Source organism: Aquarana catesbeiana, linkage group LG02 (assembly GCF_042186555.1).
Source record: "Aquarana catesbeiana isolate 2022-GZ linkage group LG02, ASM4218655v1, whole genome shotgun sequence".
NCBI lineage: Eukaryota > Metazoa > Chordata > Amphibia > Anura > Ranidae > Aquarana > Aquarana catesbeiana.
Window position 1 is genome coordinate 660,264,800 of NC_133325.1, and position 26,651 is coordinate 660,291,450.

General features: G+C 43.4%; 1 protein-coding gene across 1 annotated transcript in view; it reads left to right on the forward strand.

Moving 5' to 3' along the window:
* The first annotated feature begins 249 nt into the window (after positions 1-249).
* Positions 250-26,651, forward strand: part of VTN (vitronectin) — a 77,087-nt gene continuing 50,685 nt past the window's right edge. Inside the window, exons 1-4 of the mRNA XM_073616604.1 lie at positions 250-406; positions 17,893-18,012; positions 23,652-23,903; positions 24,713-24,852. Coding sequence (XP_073472705.1) covers positions 340-406; positions 17,893-18,012; positions 23,652-23,903; positions 24,713-24,852 — 579 coding nt within the window. The 5' untranslated portion in view covers positions 250-339. The remainder of the gene's footprint in view (positions 407-17,892; positions 18,013-23,651; positions 23,904-24,712; positions 24,853-26,651) is intronic.

Sequence of the window (26,651 nt, forward strand, 5' to 3'; positions counted from 1 at the left end):
CTTTTAATGAAAGATATTTTGAATGGTTAATTCATCCCAGAGTCTGGCCAGCTTTGGAAACTGTGGCCTAATTATCCTGGTACCAAATGCCAAAGCGTAAACTGCAATGTATCACGTGCCAACAAAAATACAATTCATTACAGAAGATTCGCTGACGGTGTTTCATAACTGCCAGGATTCCAGTAAACCCCTGCCTGTGGAATTGGAGGAAGATCTTGTTATCTTTTCAATCTTTGCAAACAACAGTGTTGTAACTTCAAGCAAACAAGGGGATATACCAAAGGGTCAGAGACTAGCAAGCCACACAGTAGACTGAATCCTGTGTACTAGACAGCTGACATGAGAGCACTGCTACTCCCAGCAATCCTGCTGCTGGGGGCAATTGATACAGCCCTACCTGCTGAAGGTAGGTACCCATTGGGATTTATAGACTTATTGGGTGTATAGAAGGGACATAGACAGCAGCATCTTTGTGGGTTAGTATATATATATATATATATATATATATATATATATATATATATATATATATATATATATATATATATATATATATATTTGTAAAGAGAAGGAAAGGTAGACAGCATTAAGCAATAAGTATTAATTAACACAGATTAAGTAATACTTCATCTGTATAAGGTAATAATTCTTTAACATAATGGTGGTTAGCACTTCCATCTAGCAGCAATAGGGTTGCCAGTTCGAACCCCAATCATTACACTACATGCCTGGAGTTTTCATGTTCTCCCTGTGCCTGCGTGAGTTTCCTCCCACACTACAAAGACATGCTGGTAAGTTAATTGGCTCCTATCTAAATTGGTATGTGTATGTATGAATGTAAGTTGGGGGACCTTAGATTGTAATAGGATAGAGACTGATGTGAATGTACAATATATATGTGAAGTTTTGATAAATTGACAGCGCTAAGTAAGTACCTATAATAAATAATTCATATATTGAAGATCACAGTAAGTGGGTGGTTCCTCGGATTATTCTAAATAGAAGATGAGAAAATGCAGTAAACCAAATCAGGCTTGAGTTCGGAATACAGACAAAACACATACCCCTTATAATAGGAATGAATGAAAGAACAAAAATCAGTAAGAGGACTGTATGGATTACAGGGGGTGTAGCTGTTGTTCAAAGGCTTGATAAATTATTAGTGCACATACAATTCTCCTTATTGAAAAGTATGCACCTATACAATTCTCATATTCCATACTGAAATCTATTCATCTGTACAACTCCCATCATCCTCACTGCAATCTATACACTTACGTAGTGTTCTGTTGTTTCCTGCTCTGAGTTCAGACACCCATGGACTGTAACTTGTTCTCTCTGTAGGGTTCAATGGACCCTGTGTTATGTTTTCCCCTCTGCAGCAAACAGAAATGGCGCAAGAGAGCAAATAAACCTTCACTAATGCTTAAAGCCAGGGTTTTTTTTTTAGTGGGAACAATTCTGGCAACTTCAGGAACTGAATTATATACTAGCAAGGGCTGTCTGAACATGCTTTAGGGTCTATTGATTCTGGCTGCTGGAGGATCTATTGTCACTGGTGATTGGGGAAGGGGGGTGCAGTGTTTCTTGGGGAGGGGTCTGTTGTTGCTGGTGGGGAATCTTTTGTTGCTGAGTGGGGTCTTATGTTGCTGGGGGAATCTACTGTTGTGGGGAGAAGGGGGTCCATTGTTGCTGGCTGCTGAGGGATCTATTGTTGCTGGTGGGGAATATATTGTTACTGGAGAGGATCTACTGTTTTGGGGGAGTACTTTTGCTGTTGGCTGCGGGAAAGTCCATTGATGATGGCTGCTTGGGGAATCTATTGTTGCTGCGGGGGAGTCTATTGTTGATTGGGAAGATCTATTGTTGCTGGGGGGGTCACAAAAGATCCACGCAGCTCACAGGTGAGCTGGCTCCAACAGCATGATCTCCTCGCTACAGGGTGCCCGCCTAGTCGCAACTGAAGCAACAATGAAAGGAAAATCCGGATGGCTGCACACCAAACTGAGATCCAAATGCCTTTATTTACATAAAACCATAAGGAACATGAAGAGCACATGTGCAAGCAAGAGAGGAGCAGTTCCTTTCTTGCTTGTACATGTAGTGCTCTTCATGTTCTTCGTGGTTTTATGCGAATAAAGGCATTTGGATCTCAGTTTGGTGTGCAGCAATCTGGATTTTCCTTTCATTATTGCTGGAGGGTCAATTGGGAAGGGGGAAGGGGACAGGGACAAAGAACAGTTCTCGGAGGTGGATTGGGGGCATGTACAATGGTTGACCCAGGGCACGGGAGTACCTGCACCTATTCTCTGAGAAAAAAAAACTGTTTAAAGCAATCCTTTACCTCCACTATGCTTCTAAAATAATTTCTAATATGTATGTGCACAGGATATACAGTATCTCACAAAAGTGAGTACACCCCTCACATTTGTGTAAATATTTTATTATATCTTTTCGTGTGACAACACTGAAGAAAAAACACTTTGCTATTGAGAGTACAGCTTGTATAACAGTGTAAATTTGCTGTCCCCCTCAAAATAACTCAAGTACACCCCTAAGTAAAAATGTCCAAATTGGGCCCAGTTAGCCATTTTTCCTCCCTGGTGTCGTGTGACTCGTTAGTGTAATACCCCGAACACATGATCAGAAATTCCGACAGCAAAAGTTGGATGTGAGCTTTTGGTCAGAAAATCCGACCGTGTGTATGCTCCATCAGACTTTTGCTGGCAGAAATCCAGCCAGCAAAAGATTGAGAGCAGGTTCTCTATCTTTCGGTCGGAAAAAGTTCCTATGCGAAAATGCGTTTGTCTGTATGCAATTCGGACGCCCAAAAAATCACGCATGCTCGGAAACAATTTGACGCATGCTCGGAAGCAATGAACTTTTTTTTCTCGGCTCTTCGTAGTGTACATCACCGCGTTCTTGACGGTCGAAAGTTTAGAGAACTTTTGTGTGACCATGTGTATACAAGGCAAGCTTGAGCGGAATTCCGTCGGAAAAACCATCCAAGTTTTTTCTGACAGAATTTCCGATCGTGTGAACGCGGCATTACAAGGTCTCAGGTGTGAATGGGAACAGGTTTGTTAAATTTGGTGTTATCGCTCTCACTCTCTCATACTGGTCACTGGAAGTTCAACATGGCACCTCATGGCAAAGAACTCTCTGAGGATCTGAAAAAAAGACTTTTTGCTCTACATAAAGATGGCCTAGGCTATAAGAAGATTGCCAAGACCCCGAAACTGAGCTGGAGCACGGTGGCCAAGACCATACAGCGGTTTAACAGGACAGGTTCCACTTAGAACAGGCCTCGCCATGGTCGACCAAAGAAGTTGAGTGCACGTGCTTAGAGTCATAGCCAGAGGTTGTCTTTAGGAAATGGACGTATGATGGCTGCCAGCATTGCTGCAGAGGTTGAAGGGGTGGGGGGCTCAGACTGTCAGTGCTCAGACCATAAGCCGCACACTGCATCAAATTGGTCTGCATGGCTGTCTTCCCAGAAAGATGCCTCTTCTAAAGATGATGCAAAATAAAGCCTGCAAACAGTTTGCTGAAGACAAGCAGACTAAAGACATGGATTACTGGAACCATGTCCTGTGGTCTGATGAGACCAAAATAACTTTATTTGTTTCAGATGGTGTTAAGCATTTGTGGCGGCAACCAGGTGAGGAGTACAAAGACAAGTGTTCCTTGCCTACAGTCAAGCATGGTGGTGGGAGTGTCATGGTCTGGGGCTGCATGAGTGCTGCCGGCACTGGGGAGCTACAGTTCATTGAGGGAACCATGAATGCCAACATGTACTGTGACATACTGAAGTAGAGCATGATCCCCTACCTTCGGAGATTGGGCCTGCAGGACAGTATTCCAACATGATAATGACACCAAACACACTTCCAAAACGACCACTGCCTTGCTAAAGAAGCTAAGGGTAAAGGTAATGGACTGGCCAAGCATGTCTCCAGACCTAAACCCTATTGAGCATCTGTGGGGCATCCTCAAACCCAAGGTGGAGGAGCGCAAGGTCTCTAACATCCACCAGCTCTGTGATGTCATCATGGATGAGTGGAAGAGGACTCCAGTGACAACCTGTGAAGCTCTGGTGAACTCCATGCCAAGAGGGTTAAGGCGGTGCTGGAAAATAATGGTGGCCGCACAAAATATTGACACTTTGGGCCCAATTTGGACATTTTCACTTAGGGGTGTTCTCACTTTTGTTGCCAGCGGTTTAGACATTAATGGCTGTATGTTGAGTTATTTTGAGGGGACAGCAAATTTACACTGTTATACAAGCTGTACTCTCACTACTTTAAATTGTAGCAACATGTCATTTCTTCAGTGTTGTCACATGAAAAGATATAATAAAATATTTACAAAAATGTGAGAGGGGTACTCATGTAACAATAACTCTCGGTGGAGCTGGTGGTTTAAAGCGGGCTGTTACCGTCACCTTCGTCACCTCTATTTCACCAGAACTGGGTCTAGGGTCCCGTTCAGTTTAACACCAGACAATGTAGGCACCGGACACTTGAGTATCTTTTCCAATGCTTTAATAAACATAAACTGAAGGAAGTAGCAGGAAAGGGGTAGAAGGAGAGTTGCAGGGAAGTTCAAATACCTTTTCTTGGTGTAGTATTAGGAATTGAGAGCTTCCAGATGAATGTACTCTCTCTTTATATTTGAAGCTTAGCCCGCCTGTATAGGTTTCTCTCACTAACCTAGCAGCCAGTACGCAGCACGAACAAAAGTCTCTGCCACAGACTTGATTGGAACAAAACCCGTACAATCCTCTGCCACAGGATGTAATGGTTTACGATGAATAGCAAACACAGCACTAGAACCTTTAAGCCGACCCGGCAGTACTATGCGGTAAGATTAATTTAGGATGCGTCCTCCAACTGAGTCACCAGGCCCCTCTCCAGACCAGCACTCTGCATGATCCTTCCATGACGGGTCCTCCCCTGGGATCTTCTCAGTTGTCCAGCTTCTTCCTGTAGGACAGACAGCTCAGGACCATTCCTCTGCCGCTGTGGTAGGCCCCAGACAGGCTTCTGGGCCAACCCACACACTGCAGCGACGTGGGCCTCCCGGACGGAGGACCACGAGGTAGTACTCCTAGCACATACCTGTCAGCCAGGAGGGCCAGCAGGTGGAACGAAAACGAACCCTAAAACATGGCGTCTGACCCATAAATACCCTCTCCCAGAATGCACCTCGGAGGACCACCTCCACCGAGTTATCTCCGGGACAGAGGAGCACTCATACACTTCAGCATGTTGCCTTTCCAACACCGACCCATGGTGACAACGACACCCACAGGCACAGTGTGAAACTACATGCAACTCAGCCAAGCTGGAACAGAGGCAAATCTGACTATGTATGAACAGGTAACCCACTAAATTTTTATTTAAAAATTAATAAGCAGTAGATTGAAAATCTACCAGCGCTACACTCACTTTTGTGAGATACTAAATATTCACCTCTTGCCTACTTGTCCCCTGACACCTGATCATCCACTCACTAGACACTGCCCTCTTGCCAACCAAACAGCTCATCATTATGGGGGTGAAGCTGCCATCCATTGTGCTCCTGCACTGGACTGTTCCCCCAATGCTGGAGATGGTCATGTGACGTCATCCGCTGGCGGCACTGATGTATGTGGGGAGAACTGAGCATGTTATACATTGTAGAAGTAGCTGCAGGGGAACACTAACTTATGGCAGATTATTTGGGTACTTTGGACCCTGGGCTTCTTTTAATGCTTGGGTCCTCTAGGTAAATAAGAACATATATACTGTATTTGATATGTGTGACTATTACCAAAATATTTTTATTTTTGTCAAGGAGATGAATATAAGGAACAAGGAGTGAAAATGTTTTAAATGAGAAGTGAAAATATACATAAAAAAAAGAAGTGGCAACAATACAGGAAGCGCTTCCCCTTTAAGCTCAACAGCATATTTGCTCCACCTTGTATTAGAGCAGAGCAAAAGTGTATATACTAGTCAGCCGAGCATCACACAGCAGCTCATACATCACATATGGAGGGTGTAGTAGCACAAACATGGTCCAGCTCCCAATGGAAACTTGGCTCAGCCAGTCAGAAGCAGTGCTGATGTGCAAACTCAATCTGCAGAGAAATAGGTTGGGAAACATGGTGCCAATGTAACATATCACAACCACAATATTTACTAAATAGCATTTGCAGATCACTGATTGGTTGTCTATGTTGCCTGGTATTACTCCATTAAGTGTATCTATAGTCAAAATGTAAAATCATATATTAATCTCCACGTTGTATTTCAGTCATATCTAGCCTACTCCTATCTATCTGAATGGTCTTTACTTTGTGTAGATCCACATGCAGTTACTTCCTTAAAGTAGAAATATAGGCAAAAATATTTTTCCCGTTTTGGAGAAAAAGGAGGAAAAAAAAGGTGTCATAACACCTGTCAGTTTATTTTTTGGCCAGCTGTGTCACAATGGGGGAGATTTCCCTTAATTTCCTGTCCCAAAGCCAAAACATGAAGTGAATAGAAATCCCTGCAAATTACAATGTTACTAAACCCACAACAGTAAAATCAGTCTGTATATGCAGTAAAGCATGCTTGTTATACTCACTGTGGAACCTAAGGGGTTAATCCTCTGCACTGTATAAAAAGGCTGTTTGATCATGTCTTTTCTGACCCCCCCCCCCCCCCAATTATCCACAGTCCCCAAACCATCTCCTGGTAGAACAGAGACTAGGGGACAAGCTGCACATACATATAGTTTGGTGTTTATTGCTAGAGAATTTTTATTTTCTTGAGAGAGTGCATGTGATCAGCACAGGGCCAATCAGCACTGTCAAGACAGAGGGTCAGGGGTCCTGCATCCTCATAGGACAGTCATGGGAGAATGAAAACTCCTCTTACAAGCTTTAACCAGACACTAATAGAAGTCACAAGACTTCTTTTTTTTTTTTTTTTTAATTATTTATTTATATCAGGAAACCGGTTCACCGGGATATATATATATATAACAAGGTGTAGTTACATTTAACAACAATAGTGACAAAAAAATTCACATACAGTTATTAAAATGCGAAAACATTAAACAAGACGAGATGCTTAACATTACTATAAAACTTGTATGGCATGAAAAATAATATTAGTGTTGAGTAACTTAGTTATTATATTCCAGAGGCCTTACATACGACCCAACATTTCCATGCTCTCTATCTAGCTGTATACCTTGTATTTAAATAAGAATATTTCGGGATATCATATTCCTTTTGTGAGCGATTCCCTGTATCTTTTGTATTTTGAAAAGAAAAAACAGATTATCAGTAAAGAAAGAGCCGAGTAGTAGCGAATGAGTGAAGTAAGAAAGAGAGAAGGGGGGGGGGGGGGGTAGAAGGGGAGAGGGTGAGGAGAGGAGAAGGGGGGGGAGAAGACATGGAGGGGGGAATAAGGGTGGCAACCCATGGAATCGGATGTTGGCAGTCGTCTATTATTCTCCATTTCTAAACACCTGTTATGGGATGGTATCACTTGCCTTGTAGGGCTTTCCCCTCTTCAGAGTATTTGAAGATGTTCCAAAGCTGCCAGGTTTTAGAGTATCTCTCCTATCTATTTTGGCTTGTGAGGATTAAGTCCTCCATCTGATTTATTTCCTCAACTTTTTGAAGCCAAAAGGCTATAGATGGTGTGTGAGAGGATTTCCAGAAGGATGGGATGCATGCCTTCGCTGCGTCTAATAAATGTCGTATGATTGATTTCTTGTAGATCCGGACGGGAGTGTCGGTGGCGTGTAGAAGGAAATAAGCTGGGTCATCAGAGACGATGCGATCAGTAAATTTTTGCTTTATCTGGCGTACCTCTCTCCAGAAAATCTGGATCCGAGGGCAGAACCAGAAAATATGGATGAGTGTACGTCTTTCTTCCTGGCATCTCCAACAGGCATCTGTTGTAGAGGGAAAGATTGTTTTAAGTAGTACAGGAGTTCTGTACCAATGTGTGAGGATTTTATAATTAGTTTCCTGAATTTTGGTACAGATAGAGGATTTATGAGTGAACGTTAAAATTTGTTGTCTTTTATTGGTTGTGAAATTGCAGTTTAGTTCTCTTTCCCACCTAGTGAGGCTTTGTACCTGGTATTCTCCCAACGGTGTAATAAGCAATTTGTAAGTGAGTGAGAGTGAGTGTGGCAGATTCCCTGTCTCCGAACAAAAAACTTCCATTGTTGTGAGGATTTGGTTAGCATCCTGGGGTGGTGGCAAACAACGTAAAAAATGATGGAGCTGCATTGCTCTTAGAAAATCTAGTCGGAACTGTCCTTCTGGATCAGTAAGCTCCGTTAACGTCTTCCACCTACCCATGGTGCTAAAGTGAGAGGCTTGATACAGACCCTCCTCTCTCAGCTTCAGAAATCTCCTATCTCGCAGACCTGGTTCAAATTGAGGGTTCCCCAATATGGGTCTGAGCGGTGAGTTACGTGAGAAGTGGGGGGAGGTGTGGATCAGTTGTGAACAAATCCGAACTGTGTTACCTATTAACGGATGGCGTGTAATTTCTGTTGGGAGGGCAGCGTGACACCATGGAGCTCTGTGTAGAGGAATCTCACTCTGTGCCTGTTCAAGTCGCGTCCATAATTTGGTGTTTGTATGGTGGGACCAATCAATGAGTCTACTCAGGTGGGTCGCTCTATAGTAAGTTCGGAGATCTGGCATTGCCAAGCCCCCATTAGGCTTAGGCAGTGAGAGGACCCCCGGTGTAGACGCGGCTTCTTCCCCGCCCATAAGAAATGTATGAATGCTGCTCTTACCTGGTTAAAATAGTCTACTGGAATGCGTACTGGAATGGTCTGCAGAAGATAAAGGAATTTGGGTAGGATCGACATTTTGAGAATACTGCAACGACCAAACCAAGAATGCAGTCCACTGTTCCATTTGTCTAGTAATTGTTTGACCTTCTTTAAAAGGGGTGGAAAGTTGAGCTTGAACAACTGGGAAAACTTCAGGGGTATGAGCGTACCCAAGTACTTCAGGGCTGTAGTGGACCATTTAAAGTGAAAGCTAGATTGGAGGTGTGAGAGTTGTGTTTGAGGGATTCCAATACCCATCGCCTCAGACTTGCTGAAATTAATTTTCAAGTTAGCAAGTTGGCCGTAAGTGTGAAATTCTTTCATAAGACTAGGAAGCGAGATGATGGGTTTTACAAGGGAGAACATCAAGTCATCCGCATATGCGGAAACTTTAAATTGTTCCCTGTTGACTTCTACTCCTGTAATGTCGGGATTTAGCCTGACGTGACACAAGAAAGGTTCCAGGGATAGTGCGAAAAGCAACGGCGATAGTGGGCAACCCTGGCGAGTCCCATTCGTAATTGGAAAAGCCTCCGACATTACCCCGTTAGCTCGCTCTCCAGCTGTTGGGTTCAAATAGACCGCGGTTATCCAATTTAACATTCTGCTTCCCAGTCCTATGTGTCTCAGCGTTGCGAACATAAATTTCCAGCTAACTCGGTCGAAAGCCTTTTCGGCGTCTGTCCCAAGGAACACACATGGGGTTTTGGTGCTGTTTGCGATATGTAATAGATTAAGGACTTTAGTCGTATTGTCCCTAGCCTCTCTTGTCGGGACAAAACCAACCTGGTCTAAGTGTATAAGTGATGGGAGGTGGTGTTGCAGTCTGATGGCAATGATCTTTGTGAAAAGTTTTAGGTCTGTATTCAGGAGGGAGATTGGGCGATAAGAACCACATAGACCTGGGTCTTTACCTTCTTTCGGTATAACTGATATTTGTGCCTGTAGTGTGGCTCTGTGGAACCTACCCCCCGAGCCCAGAGCGTTGTAAAGTTTAACCATGTGTCCACCCAGGGAGGGCAGAAAAGTCTTGTAGTAGGTGGTGGTAAGGCCATCTGGGCCTGGGGCTTTACCTGTTTTGGAACTTTTTAATGCATTTTGTAGTTCGGGCAGGGTAATGGGGTCGTCTAAAAGTGATTTAGTTTCCTCCGGAAGGGACGGCATGAGGGATGACGTTATGTAATCTGTAGTTGCCTCTGAGGGGGTTTGTGTTTCAGTCAGATTATATAAAGAAGAATAATAGGAGCTGAATTCCTGAGCTATCTGTTGGGGTAGGGAAACTTTCTGACCTGTGGTAGACGTGATATGTGGTATGTATGATGCAAGTCTTTGTTCCCGGAGGGACTGGGCCAGTAACCTTCCGCATTTGTTGCCGGATTCATAAGACTTTCTTCGGGAAATCTGTAATTCCGCTTTTGCTTTGTATCGCAAGAGGTCAGTGACTTGCATGCGAACTGAATCTAGTTCTGTTTCTAGTTGTCTTGTGGGTGTTTGTTTGTGGCGTGTCTCTAGCGTTTCTAGTTTCTTTAATAATGTATTCAGTTGAACAGCCCTCTGCTGTTTAAGACGTGAGCCATGTTTGATGAGTATCCCCCTAATAACTGCCTTGTGGGCTTCCCATACCAAACCAGTGTCACAGTCAGGGGTGTCATTAGAAGCAAAGTAGTGTCCTATTTCCTTAGTTACCTCTGCTAATACGTCTGGGTTTTTCAGAAGTCCCTCATTCAGTCTCCATGGTGGTCTTTGAGTCCGTAGGGGGTCAGAGAGAGCATAGCGTAGTGTTATCGGGGCGTGGTCTAACCACGTAATTGAACCTATTGTGGTTTCTTTAATCGCTTGCAGATGTCTGTGGGGGATCAGGAAGTAGTCGATTCTAGAATATGTCTGATGTGGTTTAGAGAAGAAGGTGTAGTTCCTCTCTCCCGTGTGAAAGAGACGCCAAATGTCAATCAGTTGCAAAGAGTGCAGTGTCGCACTAATACGTTTACGTAAGTCCCGTGAGGTCGAAGATGTTCCAGTGGAAGTGTCTTCCGCGGGTGTGAGTGGAATGTTTAGGTCCCCGCCTATGATCAATTGTCCGTCAGAGAATTGTAAGAGTAGGTCAAACTGTCATTTTAGAAATGTATCTTGGTGTGTATTGGGAGCGTACAAGTTGGCCAAAGTTATTTTAACATCTCCTATCCGACCCTTCAGGAAGAGAAATCTACCTTCTCTATCAAGTTTTACATCTGTGTGTGACCATGGGATTTTTGCCGAAATCAGAATCGATACCCCTCTTGATTTAGCTTCCTTGTATTTTGAATGGTATACTACCGGGTAGAATTTGTTCTGAAGCGTCGGTAGTGACCCCTCTCTAAGGTGCGTTTCCTGTAGGAATACAATGTCAGCACCTCTGCGACGCATATCATGTAACAATATACGTCTCTTCTCGGGCGTATTTAGGCCCTTCACATTTAAGGAGACTATATTCAGAGTATCCATGTTCGTGAGTTGCCTGGTGGATATGGGGAGAGAGGGTTTTGGGACAGGGAGAGGAGGGAAGTGAAGGGGGTAAGAAGAGGAAAAAGTGGAAAAAAGAAAAGTTGGTGAGGAAGGAAGGACAGATCCTCCAGAAGGTTACAGAAGAAATTAGGAAGCTGTCACTAGGGTGTGCAGCCTAGGGAAAACTCTAAAGTAGCCAAATCGGCTAATACGCTCCTCAGTCAAAGGGCCGAGAACGGAGCGCAATCCTATGTGGGACGGTGAATAGACAAGACCGAGAGACGAGCTCCCGCACCTCTCCATCCACCCCCGGCTATCTACGATTTGTCATTTGAATATAATATATTGCTGAAAATAAAGCAGCCAATCGTTCTGGTGAAATAAACATGTATGAACTATCAGAAACAAGAAATGATGCAAATGTGATTAGGTACCACAGCAGATACAAAGAACGTATAACATCAACAGGTGAAACATTGTAGGTAACCATCCCATCCCTATCCAGGGTTACACATCATTGAGACCTCACCATCAGCTATACCAAGAAGTAAGATGTACTGGGAGTGTAACTCAAAGATGTGCAACTAGATGGTAGTGAATAAAGTAAAATAAAACAAAATAGAATACTATAAAATAAAGTGCGGGCAATCTCCTAGGTAATAAAGTTCCCGTGCATAGAATAGGGCTTAAAGTCCCTGGGCTTCATGACATTCCCCCTATAGTGGTTAAGCAAGCCCCATCTGTCTTAAAATCCGAGGAATAGGCTGAACAGTTAGGTTGCTCTCACCTCCCCCCAAAGAAAGAGTATTAACAGGTCTCTTGTAAGAGTATCGTTCTTTCACCTCGTTGCTGTTCAAACGGTGGTTATTAACAAGGACGCCATTTCTTATTCCTATTCGTGTAGAGCAATGTTCTTCAATCCGCGAGGGGGGGGTTATGATAAGTTCCAGGGGGGATTCCACTTCTAGTTGCTGTGCATGTCATTGACTCTGTGGGACTCCAGACCTATTGGGACCCTGAGAAGTGTAGGTCAAAGTTCCTCTGTCCCGGTTACCCTCCCCAGGAAAGCCAGCAATAAGGGCGTTTGCGCTGGTCGGTTCCGGGACTGGCGTGTCTGTCCAAAAGAGATAGGGGTTGATCTGCACCCAGGGAACCGTCAGCTAACTGGTCTCTCCTCTAGGGAGTTGGGTTTAGTGTTCAGGGTACATTGTCTGCCAGCAGAAACTTGGGGGCTACCCGCATAACAATAAAGAATTGCGGCCGGACAGGGAAGGACGGCCAAAGGCCTACTCACGTAACTCTCCTTCCGACGCCGACCGGTTTCTGCGTCTGTTCCTTTGCTGTCGCGGAGGCAGAGGGTCACGCGGCCTCAGAAGGCCCGATCTTCCCGGAAGGACGAGGGAGAAACTGGAGCCAGTCTGGAACCTGGATTGGCTCCGCTTCCATAAATCGGAAGAGGGCTGGGAGGTCCTCCGATCGTTGGAGAGAGAAGGAGCCCGTGTCTTTGCGGAACAGCACCGAAAGAGGGTATCCCCATCTGTACGTAAGGCCCTTCTGTTTCGCCAGTTCCAATAGCGGGCGTAGGAGGGCTCTTCGTTTCAGGGTTTCTCTAGATAAGTCCGGCAGGATCTTCGTTTGCATGCCCTCTATTTCCACGTCGCCATGCTCCCATGCGCTTCGGAGGATATTCTCCTTTTGAGTGTAACGATGTAGTTTGCAAACCACGTCACCCGGTCTATTCGGATCGTCAGATCTGGGGCCAAGAGCTCTATGGACTCTGTCTAGCTCAATCTCCAGGTTAGGCTCCTCCAGAACCGTGCGGAAGATCTCTCGCACCGTCTCCCCAAGGTTCTCCTGTGATGCCGTTTCTGGGATCCCCCGAAGCTGCAAGTTGTTCCGGCGGCTTCGGTCTTCCACGTCTTCCAGGTGCAGTTGCAGGGCTATGGCAGCTTCCCTCTGTCGGTCTCTGGCCTGCTCCAGTGCTGACACTCTGTCTGTCAATAAAGAGATCGAGCTCTCCCCAGTAGACACCCGCTCTGTCAGAGTCGAGACTTCCCCTCTGACCTCTTGTATGTCGCGGCGGTGTGTTTCTTCAAGCTTGAAGATAAGTGCCTCAATGTCTGATCTGGTGGGGAGAGCCTGAAGTAAGCTTCTAATGTCTTGGTCATACAGAGCGGGATCGGGTGGTTGTGGGGACGCCATCGTGGCTTCATGAGGATCTCTGCAGGTATCTGCAGAGTGTTCTTGTGCAGCCCGGGAGCTAGGAGAGGAGCAGGCTCCAGACTGTTTTGGGGCCTTCTGCTTCTCACCTTGTGGGGAGCCTCGTGGTGCCGCTACTGTAGCCCCGGGGGAAAAGCCTTGTAATTGCAGGAAATAGCAACGGATCTCTCCGGGACTTTTGCCAGCGGGTGTCCCCGGGTGGATGCTCTTGTTCTGTGTCGTTTGGCAGATTGCATGCCTCAGGCAGATTATCGTAAGCCTGGTTTTTCTGGACGAGGCCGGGAGCTCAAGAAAAAAGCGTCTTCATTCAGCCATGTCTAGGCCACACCCACCGTCACAAGACTTCTAAAAAAAATATATATATATATATATATATATATATATATATATATATATATATATATGCTTTAGTTTTTATTTACTAAAAATGTTGCATTTCCATGTTCTGTGTACTGCGGGAGACCAGATATAGTGAATGCAAGGTCCTGGGTTCAGTAACACTTTAAGGCGGGGTAGGCAACCTTAAAAAGGTGGAGATCTACCTGAATAACATGGGAGAAGTCAAAGATCACCGCATTGCACGGCAATCATGGGCAACACATCACCTCCTTACCACCTGTCAAGGAAACTCAGATCACCTTTTAGAGGAGCAGCAGTGCCCGCTGCACTTGTGAATGAGCCCTTAGATGCATTCAGGAGCTGCACTCTTAGGTGTCATTTACACGTAAAACCCAGTGGTTGAGTTGCATTTTTACCGCCCCAATTCCTACCCCATTTAGCCGCTGAGGCAGCAGACAAAGGTGTACACCTTCTGTAGAAGGAATTAAGCCCCCTGTTGCTTTTGGTGCATGCTACCACCTGCCAGTCGTGACCCATTCAAGTAAATGAGGCCACACCGCATGGGACAGGAGCCAGCACTACAGAGGAGGCATCGGCTTATGCGGCTCTTGTTCCCTACTACAGCTCCAAGTAGCCCCTCTGCATTAGACTTAGTTTGATGCTCTGGAATGGTGGGTCAGCAAGCCCAGACCACGATCTAGCAGTCACCTGTCTGCGATCTACTGGTAGATCGCAATCTACAGGTTGCTGACCCCTGCTTTAAGGGAATGCCTTGTGGACCCCCAGTTCACCAGAATCAGTTCTTCCAATGGAAGGTTTGCTCTCTATTACTTTTCTGGGGACAACCCGATGTTTGATATTTTCTTTTACTTTCACTTTCAATCATAATGGTAAACAGGACAAATAGAGGGGGTGAATCTCCCTAACAAGGCGCAGACAGCAATAAAAACTGTCAGGGGTTCTAATACAGCTCCCCTCTATCCAAAATGTAAAAAAAAAATTTGACTTTAAATTTTGTGATGCGTATTCAGTATGCCCTGTGAGTAGGCACTTCTGGGTCACACATTTCACAGAACCTGCCTTCTCAATTACAAAAGTGCTGAGAGGAGGGGTTTCAGGAGGCAAGTGTTTCGTCAGATTAGGCGACCCATCAGAATTTGTAACCGAAGTGACGTTTCGCTACCCCCATCTTGCTACACCCTTCACTCTTCCACAGTAAGGATACAGTGAGAAGGCGGCAGCGGACATCTTGTTACACCCACCGGAGTCTTGCATTTCACACTTATTTTTAACAGTAAATGGAGCTTATATAGTGAAATACAGTATTTAGAAATCCATTGGACTGTTTATATGTTTAATTATAAAAGCAGCGGTGTTCTGTAAGATTTGCAAATTTGATCAGCAGGCTTGTCGCAAGATGTCCACTGCCGCCTTCTCACTGTATCGTTACTGTGAACGAGTGCGGGGTGTAGCAAGAAGGCGGCAACGAAACGTCACTTCCGTTACAAATTCTGATGGGTCGACGAATTTGATGAAACACAGGATCCACACAGGAATCACTGCTTGCAGGTAGCAATGTACCATGGGATATGCAGTCCTTAGATATTACAAGTAAACAGCAGAGGAGAAGCTGCAAAGAATGCTGGGAATCCAGGAAGTTGTGGAATGAGATGGTCAGCAGACAGGCCGTACTCCCAACATAAAAGGAGATTTTTCCAGTAAGCTTACATTGAATTGTCAAAACAACTATTGTTTGTATTGCTATTACAATGCAATGTTATAACATGAAAGTGTATGTCGTGACCATAGATTTCCTTTAAGACATCTGTATTTGGAAAGCCTTACTATGATTTTGAAGGAAAGGGAGGACAAGTACTGGAAGACTTGGACCCCCTATTTTTTTTATAGAGACCAGACCCCTCTTGCCTCTCAGCCATGACTTGTTCTTTTGGCAAGTATCTGGCTTCTTTATCCTTGTCAATGGCATCATCGAGAGGGAGAACATTCTATTCATTTAACCCTTTCCCTCCCTTCTCCTGTCCCACCCTTCCCCCCTTCTCTTTCTCCTCCAGCTTTACCTCCTCTAGTTCTTCTCCCCTTTTTTTCCCCATTACTCCTTTCCGTTACTCTTTTCTGTAGTGTATCTGTTATAATAATTACCTTCCTGCATGTAAACTACATAAAACACCTTGGAATTTGACTTTTATTACTGAATACCGACAGCCAACGCTGTATCCAATGCTGTATCCAACAGGCCCAGGCCTAGGGCAGCACTTTGCAGCACGGAAAGAGTCCCCGCTGGCTTGCGCTAGTCTTATGGTGCGGACTGGGCTGAGAGGCAAATTAGACTGGCGCCCCCATAAAGCGTCTGCACTGCTTCCGGGTATGAGGGCGGCTGGCATTCCGCAACTGTGGGGGTGGTGCACCACTTCTAATTTTGACTGTCCTATCATCCTGGACCACAAACCTTCCTCACTGTGCTATGGTTTCTGCCGCACCATTGGCATGGTTATATCTTCTTAGTCCTCTCCATAAAATTATCAGAAATTTGTGCGTAGCCTCCCCGATGGTATTCCCGAGTGTGGCTCGGGGTTAAATTTCAGCACTATTAGAGGTAACCCCGAGCCACACTCGGGATTACACTGCAGGTTCCTGGTGCGACTTTACTTACCTTGTCCCCGGGATCCTGCGATGTCCCCCGCTGTGTCTGCGGGCTCTGTCTCCTCCGAGGCCTCTTCGTGCCAGGCTCCATTCCCTGCGAGCGTCGCGACGCATGGGGGCGGAGCCTGGCGGCAAATTAAAAAAAAATGTAAAAACCATAACACATACAGTACTGTAATCTTACAGATTACAGTACTGTATGAAATTATTTCACATCCCTTTTGTCCCCAGTGCTTTGGCCCATGCCCTGCATGCAGTTTTATATTATATATATATACTGTTCTTTCTGCCTGGTAACTTGAGATTGTCCATAGCAACCAAAAAGTGTCCCTTTACGTCAAAAGTGGCTTTAGACCAGCTAGAAAACAGCGATAGTAAATTAGAACATTTGCAGAATTGAGCAATAGTGAATCGTGGGGAAATTTATTTTATTATTATTTTTTTTATTTTTTTTTATTATTTATATTTATTTATTATATTATAATTTATGTTTTTGTGTTTCAAACTTCATCATACCCGGGATATCTACTAGACTCTTGTTTGGACAGATTTAAGTGTGTTATTGTTAAGGATTACAGGCCTACAATATAAAACGCCAAATTTCCATGCAAAATAATTGTACCGCTTTCAGCACCTAATATCCGAAATAATCATACCGCCAGGGAGGTTAAAGTAGAACTATAGGTAACACTTTTCTTTTCATTTTGAATAGCGTAAGGGAGGGTTATAGCCCCTGTCAGTTTACTTTTTACCATCCCTGTCCCATTGCAGAGATTTCCCTTCACTTCCTGCCCCATAGCCAAACAGGAAGTGAGAGGAAATCTATGCAAATTAAGGGAATCCATTCCCCCCCCCAGGCCCTCAGAACTAGTGTCACCACTCGAAAATTTCAGGGCAGGTCTTAAACAGCAAGGGGTGTGGCCTTGACAGGAAGGGGTGGGTCATATTTAAATTAGGGGGGACACGAGTTTAGTCAGGCCTAGGGCAGCACAAAACCTAAATACATTGCTGCCGACAGCCCATAGCAGTGGCGACCCGTCCATTAGAGGCGCCTGAGCGTCGCCCCCTCTATGCACGGCCGCCACCCCCTATTTATGCGTCCGGACCCCTTTCAGCGACGGAGGTGTTTTTTTGAAGCACCTGATTAGAGCCAGAGGCCTAGTTGACCATTATCCCATGATATATCATTTTTTTTCTTCCTGTTATGTGTTGCAGGGCTGAATTCCCTGAACTTTAAATAAAGAATTAACACAAAAAAAAAGACACCTGTATTTGAAAGAGATTTCATAGCAACCTCTTCTCCTGTATAGATGTTTTGCTGTTTTTCTCCATTTATGTGCATTGCTTTTACAGAGTCCTGTGTAGGACGATGTTTGGAGGGTTTCATTGCCAAAAGAAAATGCCAATGTGATGACTTGTGTATTTACTACGGAAGTTGCTGCAGGGACTACAATGAGGTTTGCATGAAAAAAGGTAAGTAAATATGTTCGGATGCATTGCTGTTTTCTTTTAGTATACTGTTAGAAAGGTGTTCAGAATAAAGATAAAATACCTATGTACAGTAAATAAGCAAACACAATCACAATCCCTTCCTTTTCAGCTATAACAACCGTCACTGTTCTGGAAAGAATTTTTTCATGAGATTTTGGAGTTTTTCTGTGAATATTTGCACCTATTTAAGTTGAACTTTTGTAACATGTTACACCCGTATTTAGGGTGCAACATGTTCCTATGCAGCAGCCAACCTCTCCCCACTCACCCAAGCCCCCCCCTTTCCCTGTTCCTCCATGACAATGGATGGGGTTCCTCTCTCCCCACCCGCTGTCACATTTTCAAAACAGCGCATGTTCTGTGAACGAATCAACTATAAGTCCTGTCTACCAACGCGGCAGATGGCTTATAGTTCTCAATGAACTTCAAGAGCGCCAATGAGTGCCTTCTTTGTTTGTTGACTCCTCCCACTGATTGCGGGTGTAATGCTTTGCAGATTGTAGTGTAAAAAAGTAATAAATGTAAATTTTTTTACCTGCAAAATCATGTGCATTTATTTATTTATTTTGACAGTGAATTTAAAGTGATTGTAAACCCTCATCTTGTGAAACAACCCATTTAAAATAGAAATAAAATGCACAGCATTTTTGTATAGATATAAAAAACATTAAAACCTTTTTTCCCTGTTTTATAAGTGATTACATTCCCTCTGTTCTCAGCTGTATAAGGGCTGGGGGGAGGAGAAGCAGCAGCACACTGGCTTCCCAGTGAAATGCTGTACTGGGGGGGGGGGTCATGTCAGAACAAGTCTGATCGTTGAAGGAGAGAAGGCTGGGTTCCCAGCATAGCCAGAGAACTGACCACGGTGTGCTCTCCTGCTTAGTGTGGTCAGTTTTTAATGGGAAAGCAGAGGGGCTGGCAGGAACTCCAGGGATTTCACATAAAGGAAGCAATACAAAGAGAACAGGATACTTTATTATACAAGTACATGGTAAAGCAGGCACATATCAGGAAGTGTTGGGGCAACAAATGCTTTAGGCTGGTTTCACATTAGTGCAAATTGGATGTAGTTAGGCTGTTTTTCCACTTTAACTAATTATATGACTCTCATAGGTTACATCACTGAAGTAGTGAAAACATGTTTTTGGCATGTCATCTGAAAAATGTAAATGGAATTCCACTGTCAGAGACTAAAGCTAAAATAAAAAAAACATGTCATAGTGACAGCAAAACATTAAGGTCTCATGCACACGGACATTTGTACAGCCACTTTTTTGAGCGTTTTTTGCAGCTTAAAAACGCCTGTCTATGTTAGTCTATGGCTTCATGCCCACCTAGGCATTTTTGAGCTGCAAATGGCATAGGCGTTTTTAAGCTGTAAAAAAAAACCCAGGTTCAGTGGGTTCTGAGAGACGTTTTTCAGCTGTAAAAATGCTCTAACGCTGATAAACGCTGATAAACACTCAAAAACGCTCAAAAACGTCGTTCACCAACTTTTTTTACGTTTTTGATCCATTGAAAAAAAAAAAATTTTGAAAAAAAAAAATGCTAAAAAACGCTAACGCGGAAAAACGCTCGAAAACGCTAAAAAAACGCTGAAAAAAGCTGAAAAAAGTTAAAAAAAAAACACTGCAAAGATACTGACATTTTCATAACGTTATTTTTACATCCTGTGTGCATGAGGCCTAAAGCAGATCTTCACTGCATCTGAGCACCACAAACCAAAAACACCATTTAATTCATGTTTTATATTCAAAGCAAACTTTCCCGTCCATCCATGTCTCCATACTTTATTTTGTTGGGAAATCACTTTGAAAAACACCCCCTCAGCATTTCTGGCCATGGCCACCTTGAGTAAGAGCAAATGATTAAGGCTAGGTTTCCGCTATTGTGTCCTGAAAGTCGCACAATTTTGCTGTGATTTTTTGTGACTTGAAACAATGCCTGTGTATTCTTGAGATCTATGAAACTCAAGTCGCATCAAAGTGGGACCAAAGCAGTGCAGGGACTACTTTGAAGTCGCTGCCACTTGAAGTTGCACAGATATGATCGGCACCCATTGGAAATCATGGGGTACGACTTGTCATGTGACTTTGCAGTCCCAAGTCGCATGACAAGTCGCACTAGTAGAAACCGAACCTAATGTAGCATTTACTTTCTGGAATGCATCTGTCCTTAGATCAGGCATGCAGGTAGGAGGGTGTGCTTAGCTGAGAAAGCCCATGCTCCTCTCCTCCCCTCCTGAAGACTCCTGGGATGTATGACATCATTTGCCTAGGCAAGAAACCAGGAAGTAACTAAAGAAATGTAAATGAAATGTAAAAAAAACAAGTTGAAAACAAGTAAAAATTATATACTTTCCTATCTATTTACTAGAGCTGCATGATTCTGGCTAAAATGAGAAACACAATTTTTTTGCTTAGAATAAAGATCATGGTTCTCTCATGATTCTCCCGACATAACATCGTCTTTCACATTATACAAAAAAATTGGGCTAACTTTACTGTTTTTTTTAATTCATTAAAGTGTATTTTTTCCAAAAATATTGCGTTTGAAAGACCACTGCGCAAATACCACGTGACATTTGCAACAACCACCATTTTATTCTCTAGGGTCTCTGCTAAAAAAATATATGACCTCATTTACAGACCGAAGATCATTCCTTTGATCTAAAAGTACTAAATGTTACAATGTTTCTCTTCATCTCGCCTGGGATGTTGTGATAAACTTGGCAGGCTGCCTGTTTTTTGCCTTCTTTTTTTTTTGGACAGCTGTCGGCTTGAGCAGAGGACTCTCTGCATCGAAGAAATGCTGTTTTAAGATTGCGAGGGGGGTTAAATCGCAATCTCGATTCTTTAACGATTAGTCGTGCAGCTCTACTACAGTGCCTTGAAAAAGTATTCATACCCCTTGAAATTTTCCACATTTTGTCATGTTACAACCAAAAACGTAAATGTATTTTATTAGAATTTGATGTGATGGACCAACACAAAGTGGACATAATTGTGAAGTGGAAAGAAAATGATAAATGGTTTTCAAAATTTTTACAAATAAATATGTGAAAAGTATGGCGTGCATTTGTATTCAGCCCCCTTTACTCTGATACCCCTAACTAAAATCTAGTGGAACCAATTGCCTTCAGAAGTCACCTAATTAGTAAATAGAGTCCCCCTGTGTTTAATTTAATCTCAGTATAAATACAGCTGTTTTGTAAAGCCCCCAGAGGTTTGTTATTGAACAAACAGCATCATGAAGGCCAAGGAACACACCAGACAGGTCAGGGATAAAGTTGTGGAGAAGTTTAAAGCAGGGTTGGGTTATAAAAAAAATATCCCAAGCTTTGAACATCTCACGGAGCACTGTTCAATCCATCATCCGAAAATGGAAAGAGTATGGCACAACTGCAAACCTACCAAGACATGGCCGTCCACCTAAACTGACAGGCCGGGCAATGAGAGCATTAATCAGAGAAGAAGCCAAGAGGTCCATGGTAATTCTGGAGGAGCTGCAGAGATCCACAGCTCAGGTGGGAGAATCTGTCCACTAGACTATTAGTCGTGCACTCCACAAATCTGGGCTTTATGGAGGAGTGGCAAGAAGAAATCCATTGTTGAAAGAAGGCCATAAGAAGTCCCGTTTGCAGTTTGCGAGAAGCCATGTGGGGAACAAAGCAAACATATGGAAGAAGGTGCTCTGATCAGATGAGACCAAAATTGAATTTTTTGGCCTAAAAGCAAAACGGTACGTGTGGTGGAAAACTAACACTATACATCAGGGGTCCTCAAACTACAGCCCGTGAGCCACATGCGGCCCGCCGAGGACATTTATCCGGCCCACCCAACCCAGGGCCGGATTTCCGACAGGCCAGGCCTCTGGGCGGGGCGGTTGTAACACAGCGGGAGACTGCTGTGTCACTGAGCTCACTGTTAAAAGTTTGGGCACGCTGTGATAAAAGTCCCGCCCTCCTCCTAGACCAGCTCGTGTGATAGAGGCAGTGTTCTGTCTATCACACGAGCTGGTCTAGGTAGGAGGAGGGTGGGACTTTTATCACAGCACGCTACGAACTTTTCGCAGTAAGCCGTGACACAGCAGCAGAAGATGCCCGATGTGCACACACACTGACTGGTGAGACATTGTTTGGCACAGTAAGGCTGTGAGGGGGGCTTGCAATGATGGTGAGGGGGGCTTGCAATAATGGTGAGGGGGGCAGTGATTGGGCTGCGCTGGCGGGCATTGATGAGCACTGATCAGACTGCATTGATCAGCAGTGCAGTCTGTATGTCTCTGTGTGGGCAAAGTTATTGCTGGTATATTCTTTTTGTAGCGCTGTGTGTATATATATATATATATATGTGTATATTGGTATTTTCCCATTGAAATACTGGTAAGTTTGTTGATTTAGCTTTACTTGTTCTTCATCAAAATATTGTATTTGTTCCCATTTTGTTTTTTCACTTCAAAATAAGATATGTGCAGTGTGCATAGGAATTTGTTCATAGTTTTTTTTTTTAAACTATAGTCCGGCCCTCTAACGGTCTGAGGGTCAGTGAACTGGCCCCCTGTTTAAAAAGTTTGAGGACCCCTGCTATACATAAACACACCATACCCACCGGGAAACATGGTGGTGGCAACATCATGTTGTGGGGATGCTTTTCTTCAGCAGGGACTGGGAAGCTTGTTTATATTCCAGCAGGACAACGACCCTAAACATGCAGCCAGAGCTACAGTGGAATGTTTTAGATCAAAGCATATTCATGTCTTAGAATGGTCCAGTCAAAGTCCAGACCTAAATTCAATTGAGGATCTGTGGCAAGACTTGAAAATTGCTGTTCACAGACTCTCTCCATCCAATCTGACAGAGCATCAACTATTTTGCAAAGAAGAATTGGCATGCATGTCACTCTCTACATGTGCAAAGCTGGTAGAGACATCCCCAAAAAGACTTGCAGCTGTAATTGCAGTGAAAGGTGGTTCTACAAAGTATTGACTCAGGGGGGATGAATACAAATGCACGCCACACTTTTCACATATTTATTTGTAAAAAAATTGAAAACCATTTATCATTTTCCTTCTACTTGTGTTTGTCTAGCACATAAAATCCCAATAAAATACATTTACGTTTTTGGTTGTAACGTGACAAAATGTGGAAAATTTCAAGGGGTATGAATACTTTTTCATTGCACAGTATTTACTAATGCTAGCAGATTGAGGATTAAAAAGAATCAATGTTGATTGGGAGAGTGAAGTTCCACTTTATTATCATTTATTTCGTAGGATGTAATAAAAAATATAAAACAGAAAAGTAATCACATTATATTGGGCAGCCTGAATTCCCTTTCTTGCATGGCCGTATTTGTGGTAAATATTGCCTTGGATGTATGTGAATAACAGTTTTATGCTGATTCTTAAGCTGGATAAACACTATACAACTTTTGTTTGATTTCCTTTAGATTTACCTTCAACTATGTAGTGCAAGGGCCTGCCTGATTTCATACAATATTTTTAGGTTTGACCTCATATTTTATGGTTTTGTTAAATCTAAAGGAAAAAAATCAAAAGAAAATTGTATAGTGTGTATTCAGCTTTAATCTCACAATATGGTTATTACTTCTTTACAACAGAGACCAGAGGAGATGTGTTTACCTTCCCTGAAGATGAATTTGACAATTTTAATGACACCACAGACCCAGATCCCTTGACCCAAGTCACAACGCCCGTAGATAACCCTGGGGAGTCTCAAACCGTGACTGAGAGTCCAACAAAAGGGACAACGGTGGATCCTGTAACTGATGACATCTCTGAGGAGCTGTGCAGTGGCAAACCATTTGATGCCTTTACAAACTTAAAAAATGGCTCTATTTATGCTTTCCGAGGTATGAAGACACAAAACAATGTTGTACCTTGTTGTACCTATGAAGGGAAAGGAGGGAGAGAAGTAGGATATGAGCATCTTTACTTGGAGAGCATCTCGTAAAAAGCCTCTATGTCTGCTACCTATTCGTTTCTCCATTTCTTGAAGCTTCAGATGGTTGGAGTTTATGGGTTCCTCACAGACCTCTGTACAAGGTCACAGGGGTGGAGAAGTAGTGCACTTATCTTGACATAAGAAAAGATTACTGATAATTGCATTGCATATTTCTCCAGAGGAGATGCAGAATAAAACATAAAGCAGGAAGGCCACAGTAAATAGTAAATCAGCTTCTAACTTCACCTGGTTTGATAAAGCTTTGAAATAAGCCCCTGTTCACATCGGAGCGATTTGAACAGGCGCATACCAAATTGCAGTCTATTGCCGGCAAAGGCACTGTCCCAGTCGTTGCAACGCGCACTTTGGAGAGCAGCACCGATTTCCAAAAGTAGTTCCTGCACTACTTTTAGTGACTTTGGCGGCAATTTCAATAGACATCTGTGCTTGAACAGGCACAGATGTCTTTCAAATCACCCCTGAAGTCGAACTGAAATGCGGGTTTGAAATCCTGCAAGTTCAGCCAAACTCGTGCAATTTCAAACCCGCCTTCAGTTTGAACGAGGGCTAAAACCTGGAATCTGATTGGGTTTTATGTACAGCTGCACCAGATTTAGTAAATCTCTCCAGTTTTAGTAAATCAACCCCATTGAAACAAATACTGTAGATGAGTGTGTGCGCTGAAATACATCTTCAATTCTTCATTACCTCCTTCAGGTGAATACTTTTATGAACTTGATGATAAGAAAGCACTTGATGGCTACCCAAAGCTCATCAAGGATGTGTGGGGCATAGAAGGCCCAATAGATGCTGCCATCACTCGCATGAACTGCCAAGGAAAGACCTACATTTTTAAGGTAAGAACAGTTAGTTTATTATCCAAACCAGAGGTTTGCATCCTTTTTTGGCCAAGATAATCCCTATGGGGTGATCTCTCAGCTATAAGAAACAAAGATACTGCATAATTTAAAGTGATAATAAACACACTGTTTAATTTACATTGTCCTTTCTATTTCTGTACAGGCATACCCCACTTTTAAGTACACAATGGGGTTTATTTACTAAAGCTGGAAAGTGCAAAATCAGGCTCACTTCTGCATAGAAACCAATGAGCTTCCAGGTTTTATTACAAAAGCTTGTTTGAACAAGCTGGGGTTAGAAGCTCATTGGTTTCTATGCAGAAGTGAGCCTGATTTTGCACTTTCCAGCTTTAGTAAATAAACCCCATTGTGTACTTAAAAGTGGGATATGCCTGTATTGTGGATGATGGCACTGTAATTACTTTAATTAAAAAAAAAAGCCCATTCAAGTACCTTTTTCCTAATCAATATACAGCTGTCACATGACCCAGATCTTTCCCAGCCTGTCTGCAGGGAAACATAAGCAGGAGGAGCTTCTAGTCCTCTACTGCTGGTCACATGTTAAAAACAGCCTTTGGAATACAGTGTAAAATAAATAAATAATATCAATAAACAGTTTTAAATTGTCGTATAAAATATATATTTGACATCAAATCTTTGTTATTTTTTGGCAATAACATGGTGTGAGTGGATTTCTGCCAGTCACAGGCTGTGTCATATCCCTCCAGTGTGTGTCTTAGAATAACAGGGCGGTGAAGCCTCCTTCAATCCACATGTAATATCCTGCCCCCATTGTGTTTAGCTGGTTAGTGGGCATGGAGGAGGAGGGAGGGAGTGGGCTGTCATTTATCACAGTGTGTACGCCCACATATGTGACTCTATAGTCACATGGGCTGCTCAGATGTGATGGGGAGGAAATGCTCAGCATTGAAATACTGAAAACTGAGCATGCGCAGAGCTGCCTCCACAGCTGCAAAATCCCTACCTGAATTGGGGACATGGGCAGAAGGTGGAGATAGAGAGCAGCAGGATCAACTAGGTTTTTGCAGAATACAGAAAACGAATCTCATAGTGACTGAGTGTGTATGAACTGCATGTAATATGGCATTTATTGATAGTTTTTTTATGATGTGGGTTCAGTGATCCTTTAAATACTTGTTCCAGCACTTTTCCATGATTCAGGCAATGAACCCACCTGGGGGTCCCTAAAGCCACATACACACGAGCAGAATGTCCGACAGAAAAAGTCAGACGGAAGCTTTTCATCGTATATTCCAATCGTGTGTATGCCTCATCGGACTTTTTTATTCTAAAATTCTGACGGACCTAGAAATAGAACATGTTCTAAATATTTCCGACAGAACCAATTCCTATCGGGAAAACTGCTCGTCTGTATGCTGTTCTGACAGACCAAAAACAATGCATGCTCTGAAGCAAGTACGAGATGGAAGCTATTGGCTACTGGCTATTGAACTTCCTTTTTCTAGTCCCGTTGTACGTTCTGTACGTCACCGCGTTCTGGACGGTCAAATTTTGGGTTGACAGTGTGTAGGCAAGACCGCTTGAATGGAATTCCGTTGGAGTTCCGTCTGTGAAACCTTCAGAGTTTATTCTGACGGCAAAACCGGTCGTGTGTACGCGGCATAAGAGTTTCCCTTAATTTGCAGAGATTTTCTCTCACTTCCTCATTTTGGCTATGGGACAGGAAGTGAAGGGAAATCTCCCCAATGGGACACAGATGGAGAAAAATAAGCTTACAGGGGTTATGACCCTCCCTAAGTCTATCCAAAATTAAA